General features: G+C 45.5%; 6 protein-coding genes across 6 annotated transcripts; 1 reads left to right on the top strand and 5 right to left on the bottom strand.

Moving 5' to 3' along the window:
• Positions 1-187: 187 nt before the first annotated feature.
• Positions 188-1613, bottom strand: BHQ10_001175 (uncharacterized protein; the record flags this gene model as incomplete). Its single annotated transcript, XM_040873182.1, has 2 exons — positions 188-1533; positions 1589-1613. The coding sequence occupies 2 exons, from the start codon at positions 1611-1613 to the stop codon at positions 188-190; spliced, it is 1371 nt and encodes a 456-aa protein (XP_040729680.1).
• A 527-nt stretch (positions 1614-2140) lies between these two features.
• Positions 2141-2917, bottom strand: BHQ10_001174 (uncharacterized protein; the record flags this gene model as incomplete). The annotated part of the gene is made up of 1 exon (XM_040873181.1): positions 2141-2917. One exon carries the CDS (start codon positions 2915-2917, stop codon positions 2141-2143), a length of 777 nt encoding a protein of 258 aa, XP_040729679.1.
• A 623-nt stretch (positions 2918-3540) lies between these two features.
• On the bottom strand, positions 3541-4101 carry BHQ10_001173 (uncharacterized protein; the record flags this gene model as incomplete). Its single annotated transcript, XM_040873180.1, has 1 exon — positions 3541-4101. One exon carries the CDS (start codon positions 4099-4101, stop codon positions 3541-3543), a length of 561 nt encoding a protein of 186 aa, XP_040729678.1.
• Positions 4102-5781: 1680 nt separating this feature from the next.
• BHQ10_001172 (uncharacterized protein) lies at positions 5782-6537 on the bottom strand (the record flags this gene model as incomplete). The annotated part of the gene is made up of 1 exon (XM_040873179.1): positions 5782-6537. One exon carries the CDS (start codon positions 6535-6537, stop codon positions 5782-5784), a length of 756 nt encoding a protein of 251 aa, XP_040729677.1.
• Positions 6538-7412: 875 nt separating this feature from the next.
• BHQ10_001171 (uncharacterized protein) lies at positions 7413-11847 on the bottom strand (the record flags this gene model as incomplete). Its single annotated transcript, XM_040873178.1, has 3 exons — positions 7413-7480; positions 7539-7664; positions 11592-11847. The coding sequence occupies 3 exons, from the start codon at positions 11845-11847 to the stop codon at positions 7413-7415; spliced, it is 450 nt and encodes a 149-aa protein (XP_040729676.1).
• Positions 11848-14607: 2760 nt separating this feature from the next.
• BHQ10_001170 (uncharacterized protein) lies at positions 14608-15713 on the top strand (the record flags this gene model as incomplete). Its single annotated transcript, XM_040873177.1, has 2 exons — positions 14608-15331; positions 15394-15713. The coding sequence occupies 2 exons, from the start codon at positions 14608-14610 to the stop codon at positions 15711-15713; spliced, it is 1044 nt and encodes a 347-aa protein (XP_040729675.1).
• Between the last annotated feature and the right edge of the window lie 1117 nt (positions 15714-16830).

Genomic DNA, 16830 nt, shown 5'->3' with positions numbered 1-16830 from the left:
TTCATTTGCCGACTCGTCAAAGTGATAGTCCAACAACGGACAAAATCTTGACTTAGTAGTCAAGTAAAAAAAGGGTACTATATACAGTAGATTAAGAATGGCGGGKATTCAGACATCATGAACAACATAGCGAGAACGACAGTTGGAGCAGTCCTGCCTCCAAAGTGAAACAATGCAGAAGAAGAGACTAATAACCCAACAAAGCCAACATCAACTTCTGATAATCGCCGCTAACCTCCCCCTTCACCCGCGAATGCAAGTCGCGCTTGAAATGGTGTTGATAGGCTTTCTTGACCTGGTCGAGATGCTGCTTGTTCCAATGCAAGCGCACGACCCTAGTGACCAGCATAAAATCTTTCGTTCCGGGGCCGGCCATGGCCTCTTCCAAAAGAGCTGCGTCGCGGTGTGCGGGATCCGTGGCTGTACGCAACATGTGAATCAACACGGCTTTCATGTGTCCCGAGAACTGGCTTGCGATGTGTTTCTCGAGTTCAACCTGGTAGCGTTCATGGAACTTGTGCGAAATAGCCCGCAATTCGTTGTCGGAGGATTGCGCGAAAATGGCACAGACTTCAGCGACGTTGTTCACGATTCGCCCCGCTGTTGAGCCGTGGATACTCTTAACTTCGCTCTCGATAGTTGCCGGGTTGAGCGGTGTTGATTCTTCATGACGAGTTGCTGAAATGATGCGCTTGAAGAGGTTCTTCGTCTCGGCGGACAGGTCATCTTCGACATCCTTTTCAAGACTGCGGTTGAATTTGCGCTGGTATGCATTTTTGATCTCGCGCAGATCGGCGTTTGAGCGTCCCACCAGCACGTCGGTTAGTAGCCATTCCTTTGTGCCTAGACCCTTGACGGCTTCGCGCACGAGTTCGGCGTCGTGGTTCAATGGGCCTTCGATGACGGCTAATAGTCCCTGCTCGAGATAGCCGCTCGTCTCGCTCTTGACGTCCTTGTATAGATCGCGGTTGATGTGTCGGGKGTATGTTTCTCGAACAGCGGCGACTTGGAGAGGGTCGAGGGGAGCGAGGACACGAATCAGAGTGGCTTCGTCAGTACCGAATCCCTTCATGGCTTTGCGCAACGAGTCGGCTTGAGGCTTGAAGTCGCCTGGCGCGGTCTGGCCTGGGATGTATCCGAATGAAGGCTGAGCGGGTGGTCCGAGTTGGGGTGCGCCGTATCCAGGCTGGGCAGGAGGGGCTCCGTAAGGACCTGGGGGGGCGGGATTTCCGTATGGACCGGGAGGTCCTGGTGGTGGCGCACCATAACCTCCTTGTTGAGGCGGGKATGCGCCYTGTTGCGGAGGAGGGTAGGCTCCGTGTTGTGGGTATCCTTGACCGGGAGGAGGTGGTCCAGGAGGATAACCGCCGTACTGACCGGGAGGAGGACCGCCAGGAGGAGGATAGTGGCCCTGTTGTGGAGGAGGGTAATATCCTCCTTGGGGAGGGGCGCCTGGAGGAGCTCCTGGTGGAGGATGTCCGTACCCCTGCTGAGGGTAGGGAGAGTGACCTTGAGGATAGCCAGCCGGAGGCTCTGAATTTCAATGTTAGTATTTGGCTGTAATAGGAGATGTCGAGAGAATGCTTACGAGGTGGGGGTCTATTGTAGGACATGTTTCAATGTGTTTGACCGTGTCGGTAAAGGGGAGGAAATATGATGCCCAATGGTATAGAGTTGTTCAGAATGACCACAGGCTCGATGGAGGTAGAGATATAGAGGCAGAGAGATGAAGGAGTTGTTGATTATATAGCATCAAGGGCACCATCTAAGGCAACACCCCGCCAGCCCTCGTTCCCAGAAAGGTCTAGTCGTGGTTCCTCAGGTGCAAGCACGACAGTGCGTCATGGCATATTTACATCCAATGAGGAGCCGCCAATTGAATAATAGTGGGCCAGGCCCAACAAGGCTGAGCGTCAAGGCGTTCTTGGCGGGGGGGCTATCCATGAGCCACCGTGGCGCAGCATCAACATTCTTGTAATAAGTGCGAATTGAACATGTGTTTTATATTGCGCTGTTACTTTGCGCATATATCTTAGTGATGTAACTTTAATATGTGTACATTGGCAATGATACTCAATATATTTTTCCAACGAAGGGTTGATACGAACAGATTGAGCTGTGCAACCTGCCAACACGTCAACTATGCTCTCTTCTTTTCCACCGACAGAGACAATACTTCCGCATCAACAAATGCACCCTTCAACTCCTTGTACGCCTCGACCAAGACCCAAAACGGAATAAACACCCAAAGCATATTGAAAAAGACAAGGTACAACCACAAAAACACCGGGTTGCTCCCATCCAATTGCGAATTCGCGCTGAGCCATTCAGGCGCAAAAGTCATAAAACCGCCGTAAAGTTCACCCGTTGCGACAGCAGAAGCAACGAGCCAGAGCTTTCCCTTGGTTGCGCCGAGTTGCTGGGCTTCGGCTTTGGAAGAGTTTTTGTTGCTGGCGATTTTGTGAAGCAGGTAGCAGATGTAAATCGCCGCGGGACCGGCCAGGAAAACAGTTAAAAGTTCGAGTGAGATGACAGTGGTATCGGCAACAGCCCAGCGATGATCGGCTTTGGCKTATTCCTGCCACAAACGCGCGCTGGGTCCGGTTCCGAACTTTGCGCCGTAGACGCGATCTTTTCGACCGAGAAAGTAAGAAGAATGGTCTTTACTCAGAAGAGTATCAGCAGGGTTGATGATGTCGACGTAGCTGAAAAAGCACTCGTAAAGAAATGAGCCTTCGATGAAGAGATGGGTGAGCGCGTCGTAAGCGTGCCACATGAACAGGGCACGGTTTCGGAGTTGATTTGATGGAATTAAAGATGTTCCCAGGCCATATGCAATTGGCATAAAGGAGAGTGCGAATCCAATGGAGAGGAGTGTGGGTGTGTCGAGTACGAAACCAGAATTTAAATCCGCCATGGTTGCGATTTTTCTTTGTTGCCCCTTTTTTCGGTTGTTGTTGTCAGCTAAAAGCGTCAATGCTTCGAGACTTAGAATCGCTAAATTGCTTTCGCGCGTTATTGATTTGACGCTTTGTACGGAGTAGCAATCCAGGTTAAATTAAAGAGCGGCGATGTCAGCAAGCCGTCGCGATGTAAACAAAGCAAACGAAAGACGAGGAAATTGGACAAAGCGGAGAAACGCTAGGAGTTTACGAGTGGGTCTCGTTTCAGGCAATAAGGCACCAACTCCCCGCGAACTACTATTTCAGGAAAGATTACATCGCCTAGTTGTATCATAATCTGTTCTGCAAGTCTTCGTATTGTATTCGTTCAAGTCATAAGTCATCGAGGTATAACAAAGTAATACAACCACATAAGTATAGCACAAGATAGTAACTGCCACAGATATCAAAACCGCCTTCTCCAATTCCTTGGTAGATGCAGAATTTCAGAGACGATAACCTGGATGACTCAAAGCCCAGCTTCACCGAAAATTATGTCTCGCCAGCAAGACTGTGCCAGCGGCGTCATCAACAGGGAAGAAAACATAGAATAGAATTGAATGTGTAGCGACGGATGGACAACGTTTAGAGGGCTAGACTAGCTGTCCCTTTCGTTGTGTCCTTTCAGTTTCTCAATTCCGTCTCTCAGCGTGTCGCGAACGCTAAAGCCACCGAACAGCCAGTCATTGGAATGCCTGCCGTAGTGGTTAATTGTTCCGCTGTATCTCTTGTAGCTATCGCTTCTCGGTCGTTCCGAAGAATCAATTGTGCTACTGGATGCATCCCGATGACCCATACTGGGTCGTTGCGAGTGTTGAGATGTAGGCGACATTTCGCTTGGCGAGTAGACCCGATCAACGGATGAGGGTGATATAGGCGATGTAGACGCCGCAGAGGAAGGTTGCAGAGGTGGGGGACTGCGCCTGCGCTTCTTGTCCGCTGTCGGAGAAGAGGAACGAGGTAGAGGGGAGCGCGAGCGGATACGGGTCAAGATTCTGGAGGATGTTTCTTCGATGTTGTCAAGAGATAGGAATCGTCGGTGATGAGACTTTGTGGCTGGAGAAGATGATGAGGAATCCGAGGACAAACTACTAGACGGGGAAAGACCGTCAAGCTTCGGTGCTGGTGCGTCAGAGTCGACGGGGAGGGAGTCTGGCATTTCCATCCAACAAGTGAATTGATAGAATCGGGTTGACTTTTGAATGTGTCAATGTCAATCAAGTATAGGTACACGAGTACGTGGGTAATGAGTAGAAGTTTCGAGGTCGATATATTTCTGATTGCAACAGCGGAATCCTCGTATTTAAGATTTTTGTTCTTATTGTGTCTGTTATACCACGGGCCACAGAACCGAGTACCCGGCATCAAACAAACGTCGCCGATCAATCGCAGGAATGTTTGTAGCCAATCGCCCAATCAGCACGGCAAATTGCCCAATGAAATGAGGCCACGGCCATCGCCCTGTGATTCGAAGGGCATAGCGGCCTCCAGTAGCATGTCTTTAGCCTCGTTAGTTTTACTATGTAACTTAGACACTACTGCATGGTGCCCCGCTGGGCCGTCGTGACGAGTCGGTGACTGTCAGTGACTGTCTCACTCACAGGCCACTGATTTCTGCACTTCCGAGGCCTGTTGCACGCAATTTGGCCTACAGAGCCCTACACACTCCCTCAACTCACCGCTTGGGGCCGAACGCCAAGGCTTGCCAACGCATACTACACATGCAGTGTGTGCAGGGAGGTAATCCGTATGGACTGTGAGACTCAATCAGATACAACCCACGGGGAACTCCGTACGGTATTGTTTTAAAGAGCCTCCTCCCTCGTCTCTTCTTTCGGAGTTCGTACGGAGACCCATGTGACTCACCGTGTCCATTTATTTGTTGTTTATTGCTTATTGTTTCACGCAGACTCCATTACAAATAATAACCTTGGAAAAGGACTATTCTCTGACACCTTATTCGACAAGCATTAGCGATGGTCACATGGTCATTGATAGAGACCCAACTTGCCTTGGGATGATGCAAGTAATACTAAAATAGAAATGTGAGACCGTATCCTATTCGTCGTACGTATGTAGTAATGGTGCTGCCTCAGGCTTTCAGCTGAGGCGGGGCAGGGGACCCGTAGCGGGACCATTTTAACCAAATAAAATCTACTTCTATGGCTAGCGCGACCCGCTGGTTACATAATACGTCCTTCTAGCGGTCTTCTCGAAGGCCGCTAGAAATTCGCGGAGATTGTGCCGTCACTGCTTCCTTCCGATTTATCCGTGCATTACTATGTAGACTCCTACGTACATGGTATGTCAGGGCACCGGTCTCATTGGTCTATACTGTATACCTTTCAGGCCATGTTGATAGTTGTTCATGTGACTGCGTGCCCTGCGGATCATCTTGTGACATTCCGGAAGACGCCCGATTGATTGGTCCCTTGATTGATGGTGAGTGATTTATCTTACACAATTACAAGATTACTATGTATGTTGCGAGAAGATCGGCCAGCCAACTTAGGATGGAAACAGTGCTATGCATTTTGGTACGGAGAAAGCATTTGTCTATTTACACGAACGTCCTTGGAATGCCCAGCACCGGAATGTGACAGGGCGAACTCTACCTTCAGTACAAAGCGACTTCATTTCTCGCTCGTATTCAGATCAACAGGAATAAGCGCAAGAGACTGGAATCGACACGACCGGAGAATATGTCCGGACTTGACAAGATTAATTAGTCCTTGACACTAACTTTCAAAGACAATCTCTTGAGCCCGTATCTCCCCGTGTTCTGCCATGCCGCGTCTACGAGCTAAAACGATGATGCTCCCAAGACTTAATTTCCAAGTTATTCCTCTGCCAATGTCCACAGCCCCGGGTTAGGCTCTCTCCACGCCCGTGGTTGTTCAGAGTGACATCTACGATGCCGTCTTTCCGGACGCAACATCCATTCATTCCGATCGGGTATTGATAGTGACATTCCTCCTTCATCTGCCGAGGGTTGTTTTGGCGACAAAGATGGCTTACTTGAGCTCGCCAATTTGGCGGCATATCGTGCCTTGATCTCGTGGCTCTTTTTATCCGTAGGACCAACACGTCTCAAGTGTGAAGTCCAAGATCCAGTCAGGTACTGAAAAGTGTGGAGCGAAAGGAAAAAGTGCCTCGCTTTTTCCAGATGTGGCCAAACGAACCGACGCATGATCGCGATTGGGGCTTCGTTCGCCTGGGTGATTGAGGATATTATAATTTCTTCTGTGGCACCGTCTTCGTTATTGTTTGCTTCTGCTGATCTCTGTCTCCGCTCGTGTCTTCGCCGCTTGTGTTCTGCTCGTCGTTCTCGACGCTGTCGTCGCAATTGACGTTTCTCGATTTTGGAGTCTAGTATGCCCGCAGAAGATAGGATGACTTCTTCTTCTGAGGAACTGTACAATGACAGTGCCGGGCCGAAAGGTTGGTCAACCGCTGTGAATCGCTTGGTGGACCTTTGTGGGTTCGAGGTAGAAAGCAACGAGCCAACCTTTCGCGGATTGTATCGCAACTCTTCGGCTCTTGCGCCGGAAGCAGAGCCACTGAATGGCCATGAGTAGTGTCGACGGACAGACATGATGTGCGTATTTTCTGGAGTTGGATCTTATGTATTGCAATCATGCAAGAGTGTCCAGATTTCTACGCTTTGTCCAGACACTGTGGTAAAATATCACACAGATCTTGGAGATGGTAATTTCATCTCCATAAACGTCCCGGGCGAGTCCATATATTTCTTTCTATATGTTAACGACACCGACAAGTTTTCAAAGTCCTTGCTCCGGTAACGACTGGAAGCGTAAATATTGTTAATAAATTAAAATAGCTTACATTTGTGGATTGTTTATAAAAGAAATGAAAATCTTAGGTTGCGACGAAACTCGTAGGTAACGTTAAACAAGCAGCATGCCGTATAGCCCATCGGACCAATGAGCCACGTGCATACGGCACGCGTTGAATGCCTTCCAATATTCTGAGTGCAACATGGGGCTCTCGGGGTCTGCTGCGCTAGGGCTCACCCCTCAGATGATCATCCCGATACGTCGGGTAGACGGTCACGTTCTTCATACATCGTATTTGAGGAATATTAACTTTCTTGAAGAATTTTAATATTTATACGGCATATCGCAATTGATTTCAGATTAATGAGGCTCCTAGGACCATATTTGAGGAATACCATACTTTAGCCTAGTGATGGCCACCTCCTGTGATCGTACAGCTAAGCCGTAGCTAAAGACAGATAAAAACTTGAAACAGGAGTTCATATAAAGAGCGAAATGAAACCATTTCCATACCCATGAACACATATCATTATGTGTAAGGTAAGGCTACCTTTGCGCGTAGCGACTCGCCAAAGCCCCGTTATCAATGGGACAGTGCATGCACTGTAAGAGCATATCCTCCAGATAAACTCATCCCAAGCACAATTGAACTGAAGGCTTCCATTTATGTAAACTAGATAATGATGGCATTCGAATAGTCGTATCCGTATGCATCAAGTGCAAAGTCGAAGATCAGAAATTCTATGATCAGACGCGGATGGGTCAGCGATGTTAGCAAAAAGAAATTTGTTTCACTTACCATCAAAGGTTATCTTCTTGTTATCATCGAAATCCAATGTCTCGAAGATTTTCTTGATCTCCGCGTCAGTCTTTTTTGGATCCCGTTTCTTCACAACTGCCTTGAGCTCATCAAAGCTAATGGCATCTATATTGGTCAAGAAAGCTTAGCCTGGTGTTGTCATGATTCGGTTTTCTTGTGGTGGGATCGCATACTATTATTATCGGTGTCCTAAATGATAGATAAAAAGAATTAGCTCTCTAGAATCCGCACAAGTTCAAGGTTTTTGTTGGAAAAATGTCCTACCGCTTCTTTGAAGAGTGCGATAGTTTCTCGGACGAAATTAATAGAGTAGTAGACATCCTAATGCAAAATAAGTGTTAGCCCTCGATCACCAAAAAAACTCGAGTAGCCTGATTTGGGAAGATCACCCTGCTTTTGTCCTCGGGGACTTTAGCTGGCTTCGATTCGGACATCGTAAAGGATCTGATAGAGAGAAAAGTGGGAAATATGAGTCTAATACGGAGTGAAATACACAGGAAATATATTTCAGATACGAATCAGATATTGTAGGAGGGGTATGGGAAAGTTCTTGCTTAAATATCTCAGCTCTGAGCAGAGAGAGCCTTTAATCTTGCTCTCTTTTCACTGAATGATTAATTTTAGATTTTCAGCTTATAGCGTTTACTCTCTTGCTGCACATTGAAGCAAAACAAGGTAGATCTCTTTCTTGGTGAGTGACTAGTCATAAATTTAAGCCTATCAATTGAATGACTGTTACGTAGTAGCAGACGCATGCAGATTATGACGATTCAATTCAACCACCAGCTTGATGTGATAGCGTGAAAAATCTAGTATAGAATTATGATAGGTCTCAAATGCTGCTGCGATCTAGCATAACTGTGCATAAGTCAGGCTCCTGCATGTAGATCAAGGCACCAATCTGCTAGTAGATATCGCAAATCCTGTCTCTTAGAATATAGCGAACCCTGGCCAAGCTCTGTAACAGACTAAGCTATAGATGATGAGTGACAGGAAAAGCAAAAGAAACCCAGCCAATCCATGAAATCTCCAGAGAGAAAGCGGCAATGGAAATCGCTTCCTAGCTTTCATGCCAGGCAAAGTCAACACTTATTCCAGATCCTTAAATCCCTGCCGTATGTAATGTCAAGCAATCATCATAATCTGTTCAATAGGTATATTTGCATAATGTGTCGTATAGATTTTCAGATCTCATTGAATGACCAAATAGTGCAGACTTGAGATCGAGTCACACCGCTCTTCTCCACAAAGTGCATTCAATGATGAATGTACATACACTTGGCGAATCTGCAATGCATGGTGACACAATTTTCCGTTAGAATCGCAAATTTGAAGCATATGCAATCCGAGAGCTATACTATTTTGAAATCGGTATGGATATCTATGTATTTGTAATAGTACAAGGATTTCCCTAGACCTGTCTGGCTGTAGATTGCAATGTATCTCGTTTTTTGGAACAAGATGTCGATAGTCGATCCAGCTGATCTAGAATTCAGTATCTAAGTAATTCGCCATTCAAATGATCTCGATTTCCTAGTGTCAGTCTCGGTGACGTACCATCAAACAGGACCAAAACTCTACCAACAAGACGTGTGCGGCAAAAACTAACTTGTACGCAGATCGACCAGTTGATAGACCTATCCATCGACATTACACAAGACAGTAACAGCTTCTCCGCCTTTTTCCGTTTCCGTCTCGTTCTTCTCTTCTTTTGCCTGCAGCGAATCCTCTCCATTTTCGATATGTTCCTCAGATGTAAGCTCCATATGCCGAACCAGCGACTCATGAGCAGGGAACAGAAGACTCAGCACGGAGTAAACGCCAAAGGCGCTGAAGATTTCATAATACCAATTGAGGTATGTAATTTATACGCCACCTCCCATATCAATACTGGGGTTCACGGTGTTGATCAGTCCCGGAAGAGTAGGTCCGACAGCTGCTGCCATTGCAGCAAATGCATGCCAATTGATTTCGTGCCAGTAGGCGTATTGGCTGTGAGGCTCATAGATTGATGGAACGTTGAATGCTTGACATTTGATGACGAAGAAGTCGGCAAATTGTATGCCCTGATCACTTTGATGTTCAAAGAGAGTACTCTTTGAGATAAACAACGTGTGCAAGGGGATAAAGCATTTGGAATACCATAATCAGAGACAAGAAGATTCCCAACTAATTCTTAAAATTGAGCAGCGATATTCCAGGGTTATAAAGTTTCCACGGAACCAAAGCCCAGCCACCCAACACCGTCAGGATAATAGCACCGCGTCTATTTTTGATATACTTGGGCCATAAACTCACCATATCATTTGCACCACGGATGACAGTAGCCGAGATATTGACACATATCTTTGCCAGAGCCTAGCTGAAACCTGCAAAGAAAGCAGTGGCTCTTTCCGCAGCACTGTATCAGGTGTCTATAATGGAGACGGGGTCCTATAGGGTTTTTCTGTAGTGCGTGATCGAAGCGGAGGTTACGACAACCCGAATGACCGCCACCCAGCTGCACATCAGAGGGAACCACAACCCCGGAAACAGCGATGTCTTTGGCGCGCCTATATAGAGAGTAAAGTCCGGGATATATACCCCAAAAGTGAACCTTGCGTAATTCAGTTAGCAAATCGAATGATATTGCCTCTTGCTTGGGTAAAACCAAGCCTTCTACAGTGCATTTGCGCTGTAACTCGGCTTTTGCAGCCGCAGCATTTTCCTTGATTTTGCGACGTACCATTAAACCAAATGATCTGGATCATTTGAATAATAAGAGTATCTTACTTAATGCTACAAATTAGATATATAGCTGGGTGCATCTTGCCACATTGGCCCGAGTGGGCCCGAATTAGGGCTAAATTATCACAATTAGCCGCCTTGGGTACCATGAACCAATAAGACCTACACGGTAGTTGCTTGAAGCTTGATGCAGTATTCGGTTTATTAAAGTCGTATTGTAGGTGGATTGTTGTGCGGACTAGAACTATTTGGATTCAAATCAACACAGCAAATCATACCAATTATTATCTACATAACATGATGGTCGACACTATCAAGCGTTCATACAGGTGATGCACAGCATCAGACATATCTAAAGATATAATGGGGCTACATCAACAAATACTAGGATACCCAAGATATTGATGATGAATATTTTTGTCTAGATCCTGCACATGTTGATTTCGATCTATAATAGCGAAAGAATATTTCCTCAGCCACAATGCTCACTCCACATGTGCCACAGCTGACAATAATAGCCCTAAGTACACCGCCATTTTCCTACGTGAACCACCTAGGCTCTTATATTAGCCGTGTGTAGCTTGAATTGATGTGAAACAGTATAAGCATTATGTTTTGAATACCAAGGTCATATGATGGTTGGTTGACCAAATCGGTTCTGTACGCGGATATATGTTTAAAGTCAATGTACAAGTATTGCATCAAATTTTCATTATTAGGGCCAGCCTGTATTTTTCATCTATGTAAACTAAAATCTCCGGTACCAGCGGGATCTTAACAAATAAATTAATACAGTGCATGTAGCATGGGAAAGGAACGGACGGATCGGATAATTAAATCCAGTTGAGGTAAGGAAAAAGAGCATATGCCAACTCGTAGATCCTTGGGATATGGGACAAGCATGGAGGCATCTTGTCAAAATCTACTCGCCGAAGTAATTGAATAATATGCCCCAAGATTACAGCCGATGCTGAAAGTTTTGCCAATACCTGAGCGAGAAAATCCGGGTTCGTTCTGTTCGAACGAATTGTATTTCCTCTTGGCCTAGACTTCTATTGTTAGCACAAATTTCCACCATTGGATTGAAGATATGCTTGCTTAGCTTAATATCAGAGTCTGAAATGGTCTCAGTGACAGTGAAGGATCTTGACTCTATCACTTTTGGTGGTAGATCTTTGCCATTCTTCTTCACTATCATTGTCATGCGAATTTTAAATTGGCCACATTCGTCAAAGCAGTCGTCTGGATAGAAAAAAATGAAACTCGAAAGTCTGGCTTGTATGCCATCATGCTGTGTGGGTCCACCTATCTCTTGACCATCTTTCTTGAACAAAACATCTTCACTACCGTATTTGAACCCCTCACAGAAACAGATAATTGGCGAGCCGTGTGTTATGACCGGGTCCCTCCAGGCCACTTCTACAATGAGAGGGTATGGCCAGCTTCCAGGTTGGACTTGCTCCGGGGCGTCCACTTTCAACACCACATCAATAGGCACGGGATTTCCGTTTGTATAAGGCTGGGCCTCTGTTGTCGTAGGGGATATGTCAGAGTCTGACATTTTGTGTTTCTTAATTTTGTATTAACAGAAGAAACTGTTTTCGACTATTAAATCGTACAAGAGAATATTTAGAAATAACAAAACGATATTGACTTGTACCCTATTTATGTACAACTTTGAGTCAAATCCTTCGGAGTCATGAAGCAGATTGCGGTCATCTATGAATCAACTTGACTCAAGGTTAAGTGACACAAACAGTCCCGTCTCTTCATATACTCCTGAAGATGTGGAGACGAGGATAACCTAATATCTACCTTCGTCCAGACTATTTCATCACTCTACAACATAGACGTGTAGCTCGCCTGGTCGGTACGTCCCAACTTTTCAAAGTATGAGGTAAGGCTATCAATTCGCAGTCGTAATATCGCAGTCTATCTATTTCTATTTGTCGCTTCAAGTCTCAAGACAAATTTTAACGCCAGGACCCCTGAAAGGTTCAGATGTTGCATATAGGCTTGAATTTATTTAACATTTGACTTGGGCTAGCCCTCTGTCACCGGGCGTTGATAATAATATTATCAAAAAGAAAAAAATTAGCTAATACAGCATCCCTTTAGTGCACTCGACTACAGAAAAACCGGAAAAGGCGTTTAGATCAGATAAAAAAGAGCAAATGAGAAAGATTAATAATAAAGAAACATGAAAAGACTGAAAGAAGTCAGGAATTAGGAGCCGAATGTAAACGTGAGCAAACGTATTCTCCTCCCTTATGAACCGGACACAGTAAGTAGGTGGTTTTTCCTAGTCATCTTTATAGCGATCTGGACGGAAACAGTCTTCTAACTGGGGAAATTTTTGAGAGAGTCTTTTGACATGTTCGATTTGCTCCTCGTCTTCGTTGAACGTAATCAACTCCGGCTATAACATGTAGATCGGAATTATCCATCCATTCCTTTTTTACGCTATTTTTACTATGTCATTCTCTCAGGCTTCACACGGAACCTTGGATAATTTATATACTTATACATGTATAAACTACTCTCCAAAAGCGGCTTATCAAATCTTCACGATCAATTCAAACCATAAATGTATTCATGTATTAAAGGACTTCAGTGGTACGGAGGTAAAATTGAAGTTATAGATGACGGTAAAATAATCATTGTCTGGGAACCCGAAAGCGGTGAACTAGGGGATTCCTCAGCAGTCAGTCCGAGTCACAAAACTGCCAAGACCTGGCATTTCCTTTTTGGGAAGAACGGTCTTTGGCAATTTGTCAGCAAGCTTCTTGAAATTCAGAACGTGTACTTGAGCGTGTGCTTTGAAATCAAGCTTAGTTTACATTACGAGCAAGCCTTGCCTACATTGGAAGGCTCAAGTCTTAGCAATGCATCCTAACAAACTATCCAACTATTTACCTCTTCTTCATTGACACATAATAACCCTTCAACAGACTTTACTTGTCATTGCATCTAACCCCCATAATGCTTCCCAGTGGACAGATGTCGTTACCTGACTTTCCAAAACTACTTTTCATTAATACCTCACGTCCAGTAGGACTAGGCTCTTCCAAAAAGGAGCAAAGGCATATGATGGCTTCCCATGCTGTTCGAATAGCGCATGCCAGGGCAAGGCTCCGTCAAACAAAGCAGTTCCAAGCCCAGCAAACACAACAGAAACGCAAGATGGCTGTTATTGAAAATGCACATACTCCCCGGTCAGACACTCTCGGCAGTATCACGACTCCTTTGAGTCGGCTCTCAACCGAACTCATCATATCGCGTGGGGCATTTGAAACTCCAGCAAAGGCTCTCGACGATTTCCTGTTTCATCACTGTAGGCTAGGAATACCATCAAGACCAAAAAAAGAAAAGAAAAGAAAAGAAACTCACACGCTCTAGACGTGCACTCGGTCATACCTTTGTTATCGACCAGCTGTAAACGGCTCAGTGGGCAGATTGGGTATACAGAGAAAATGAACAGAGAGTGGGTACGCCTCGCTCTAACAAGCACTGGCTTCTTTAATGGGCTCCTACTTGTAGCCAGTCGTCATCTCTCTATGCTGCATGACCACGATCAAGAAAAGAGGCACAGATTTACCCAGCAGGCAATGCAATATAAGATAGCGTGCATCCAGATCTTGAATATGTCAATTGGAGCAGAGCAATCCTTAAAATTCAATGATTCGACTCTTGCATTGGTAATGGTTTTGGCGCAGGACGAAGTAGGTTTTGCATCCCGCTCAGAAAGTCTACTTGCTGAATCATTTTACACCGGATTTTAACAATGTTCTCTCCAGGTAGCACTCGGTGACTTTGAAATGGCCCAGAACCACATGCGAGGCACATCCAAAATGGTGGAACTTAATGGGGGTCACCAAACTCTTGGGCTGGATGGATTCCTTGAGCTTGTTTTCAATAAATGGGTGGATGAAGTAGGCTTGTTATCGGAGTTGCAAGATAGACATCCACCTGGATCCTGTGCTGAAACATTTCGTGATCTCGCAGCTAGAAAAGTGTAATAGTGTCCAGCTTATAAAGCATTTTTTTGGCCATTTCTGGCGCAATTGGTGAATTTACTATCGCAGCGACAACTTCGTTTAGTAATCGGCCAAGAATTGGTCCTTCCTGTTTAGGAGACCGCCTTATGAATGTAATGTTGTCGAAATATCTTTGATTTGTCAGGAGCGTAGGTATAGTACTCTCCAGATGCATAAATAGGGAGACAAAATTCCCCTCAAGCCAGAATAACCCAGAGACAACACATCTGATCTATATAGCAACCAGTGCATTAAAGTTACGAAAAATCATTCTTATTTCCATCATGTCTGAACCAACAGATATCCCTGCAGGCTCCACTGTACTTGTCACTGGGGTCAATGGATTCGTCGCCTCCCACATCGCCAAACAGCTTCTACTACGCGGCTTCAAGGTTCGCGGCACTGTGAGAGATTCTGGACGAACTTCGTGGCTCGCGAAGGATACTTTCAAAGCTTATGTCAAGAACGGTGACTTCGAGCTTGTCACTATCAAAGACTTTACTGCTGCAGATGTCTATGATGATGCGATCAAGGGTGTGTCCGCGATCGCGCATGTGGCATCCGTCGTTACATTTGATTCTGACCCGAACACCGTTATACCTCAAACGGTCGAAGCGGCTACCCGGATCATGGAGGCAGCATTGAACGAGCCTTCAGTAAAGGCATTTGTCTATACCAGTTCTATTGTAGCCAGCACCTTCCCTGCGCCGGGGAATGACACACGCGTAAGTCGGAACACATGGAATGACGTGGCTGTAGAGTTGGCCTGGTCTCCTCCACCACATCCCCCAACTCAAGGCAGCATTGTCTATGCGGCAAGCAAGGTTGCAGCGGAGAAGGCTGTATGGAAATTTGTCGATGAGAAGAGGCCCAAATTCAGAGTCAACTCTGTCAATCCGGCTATGATCATAGGCGAACCTCTCAACGACAGCCATCTTCAGACTGTTGGAGCCTGGATCAAAAAGCTTTGGGACGGTGATATATCCCGGTTGGCTAACTTTTCTGCCAGTCAGTATTCTTCACCTATTGAATGATGAATCCAGAACTAACCATGTCTTGTATCCACCTAGCATACCACATTGATGTCAAGGACGTCGCAGTTTTGCACGTGGCCGCTATCGTAGATCCCAAGATCAACAATGAGCGCCTCCAAGCCTGGGCCGAAAATTGCAATTGGAACGACATGCTTGCCATCCTGCGCAGGCTGTATCCACAGCGTCACTTCATTGATGACCTCCCTGATCAACAGCGACTGAGCATAAGTACAGACCTCACGTTGCCTCTGCATTTGCTGAAGAAATGGGAAAATCAGACCGGCTGGAGAACTTTGGAGCAGAGTATCAAGGACAATGTCAGACTGCTCGGGGAGAACGTGAAGTACTCAGCTTGAGTGAAATCCTTGGCTTCATCTGCCAACTGAGATACTTGTAGTTGAAATTAGTTCAATAAAGAAATCGTTTTATTGCAGCTATGCCACATCCACACACAATAGATATTATACACAAGTGTCTAGGAACTCTGTGAGGCTAAATGTAACGACGGCTTGGATGTGAATATTAAAAACAAAGTTCTCCATTTCAAGAGCTAGGGCATTAGCTTTGCGTTGGGAATGCTCGCGCGCATGAGAGAGAGATTAATTACGTCTAGAGAAACTAAACCTGTAACTAGAGTTCTTGTATAATCTTTTACATCTTCCGTCTGAACTCGCAATAGCCTCTATTTTCGTTCTTGTGAGAAGGGTGCAATGTTTCCGTATATATGGAACTCCAGCCGGTTGAGGGAGGACAACCCAAAGCAGAGCTATGTACTATTTTAGACGGATAGCACAAACGTGTACATGTTTTTTTATTATCTCAGTAAACGCAGACTACTCACTGGTCGAATAGGCTSGAGCCAATACGGAACGGGTAACTAACGTAATCGGTAAGCGAACCACCACTGTAAACGGGTCACCACTTTTCCTGAACCCGTACTCCGTACGCGATATTGATTTTGTTACGAACTGGCTTGCATGACGCTAGTGCGCGCTAGACGAAAGAGGAAAAGGCGCTTTTAGTAATTGCGAAGTGACAATTATATCAAACCTGCGTCACCCTTATTCTAGACTACGCGTCCACAGTCTGGCACAGCCCTATAAAAGATAATATGCATCTCAGGGCTCTCAACATAGTCCAGAGATCAGCGCTCATTCGAATCCTGTTAGCCTTTAAGTCTGTAGTGACCATTATTATGGAAGTTGAACTGTACACACTACTGACTTGTCTTTATCTCTGCTAGAGAGCGTAGATAACTATTGTTAACTTACTCACGCTCCCGTGGGATCATCCGATATAAGGAGTATTATTGAGGGCCAGAAGGCGGTGGGATAACGGTGGCAATGGCAGCGGCCCGCGATTTCCTCTTGCTGAAGCTATGAAAACTATGGGTCTTGAACAATTCAATGGATTAGAGGCTATCAATCCAAAACTGACAGCCCTATGGAAATCACTAGCTTTTAAGGAAATTAA

The sequence above is a fragment of the Talaromyces amestolkiae genome, assembly GCF_001896365.1.
Source record: "Talaromyces amestolkiae strain CIB chromosome Unknown scaffold1.1, whole genome shotgun sequence".
Classification (NCBI taxonomy): domain Eukaryota; kingdom Fungi; phylum Ascomycota; class Eurotiomycetes; order Eurotiales; family Trichocomaceae; genus Talaromyces; species Talaromyces amestolkiae.
Note: the sequence above shows the minus strand (reverse complement) of the source record. Positions and strands in the feature narration are given on the sequence as shown.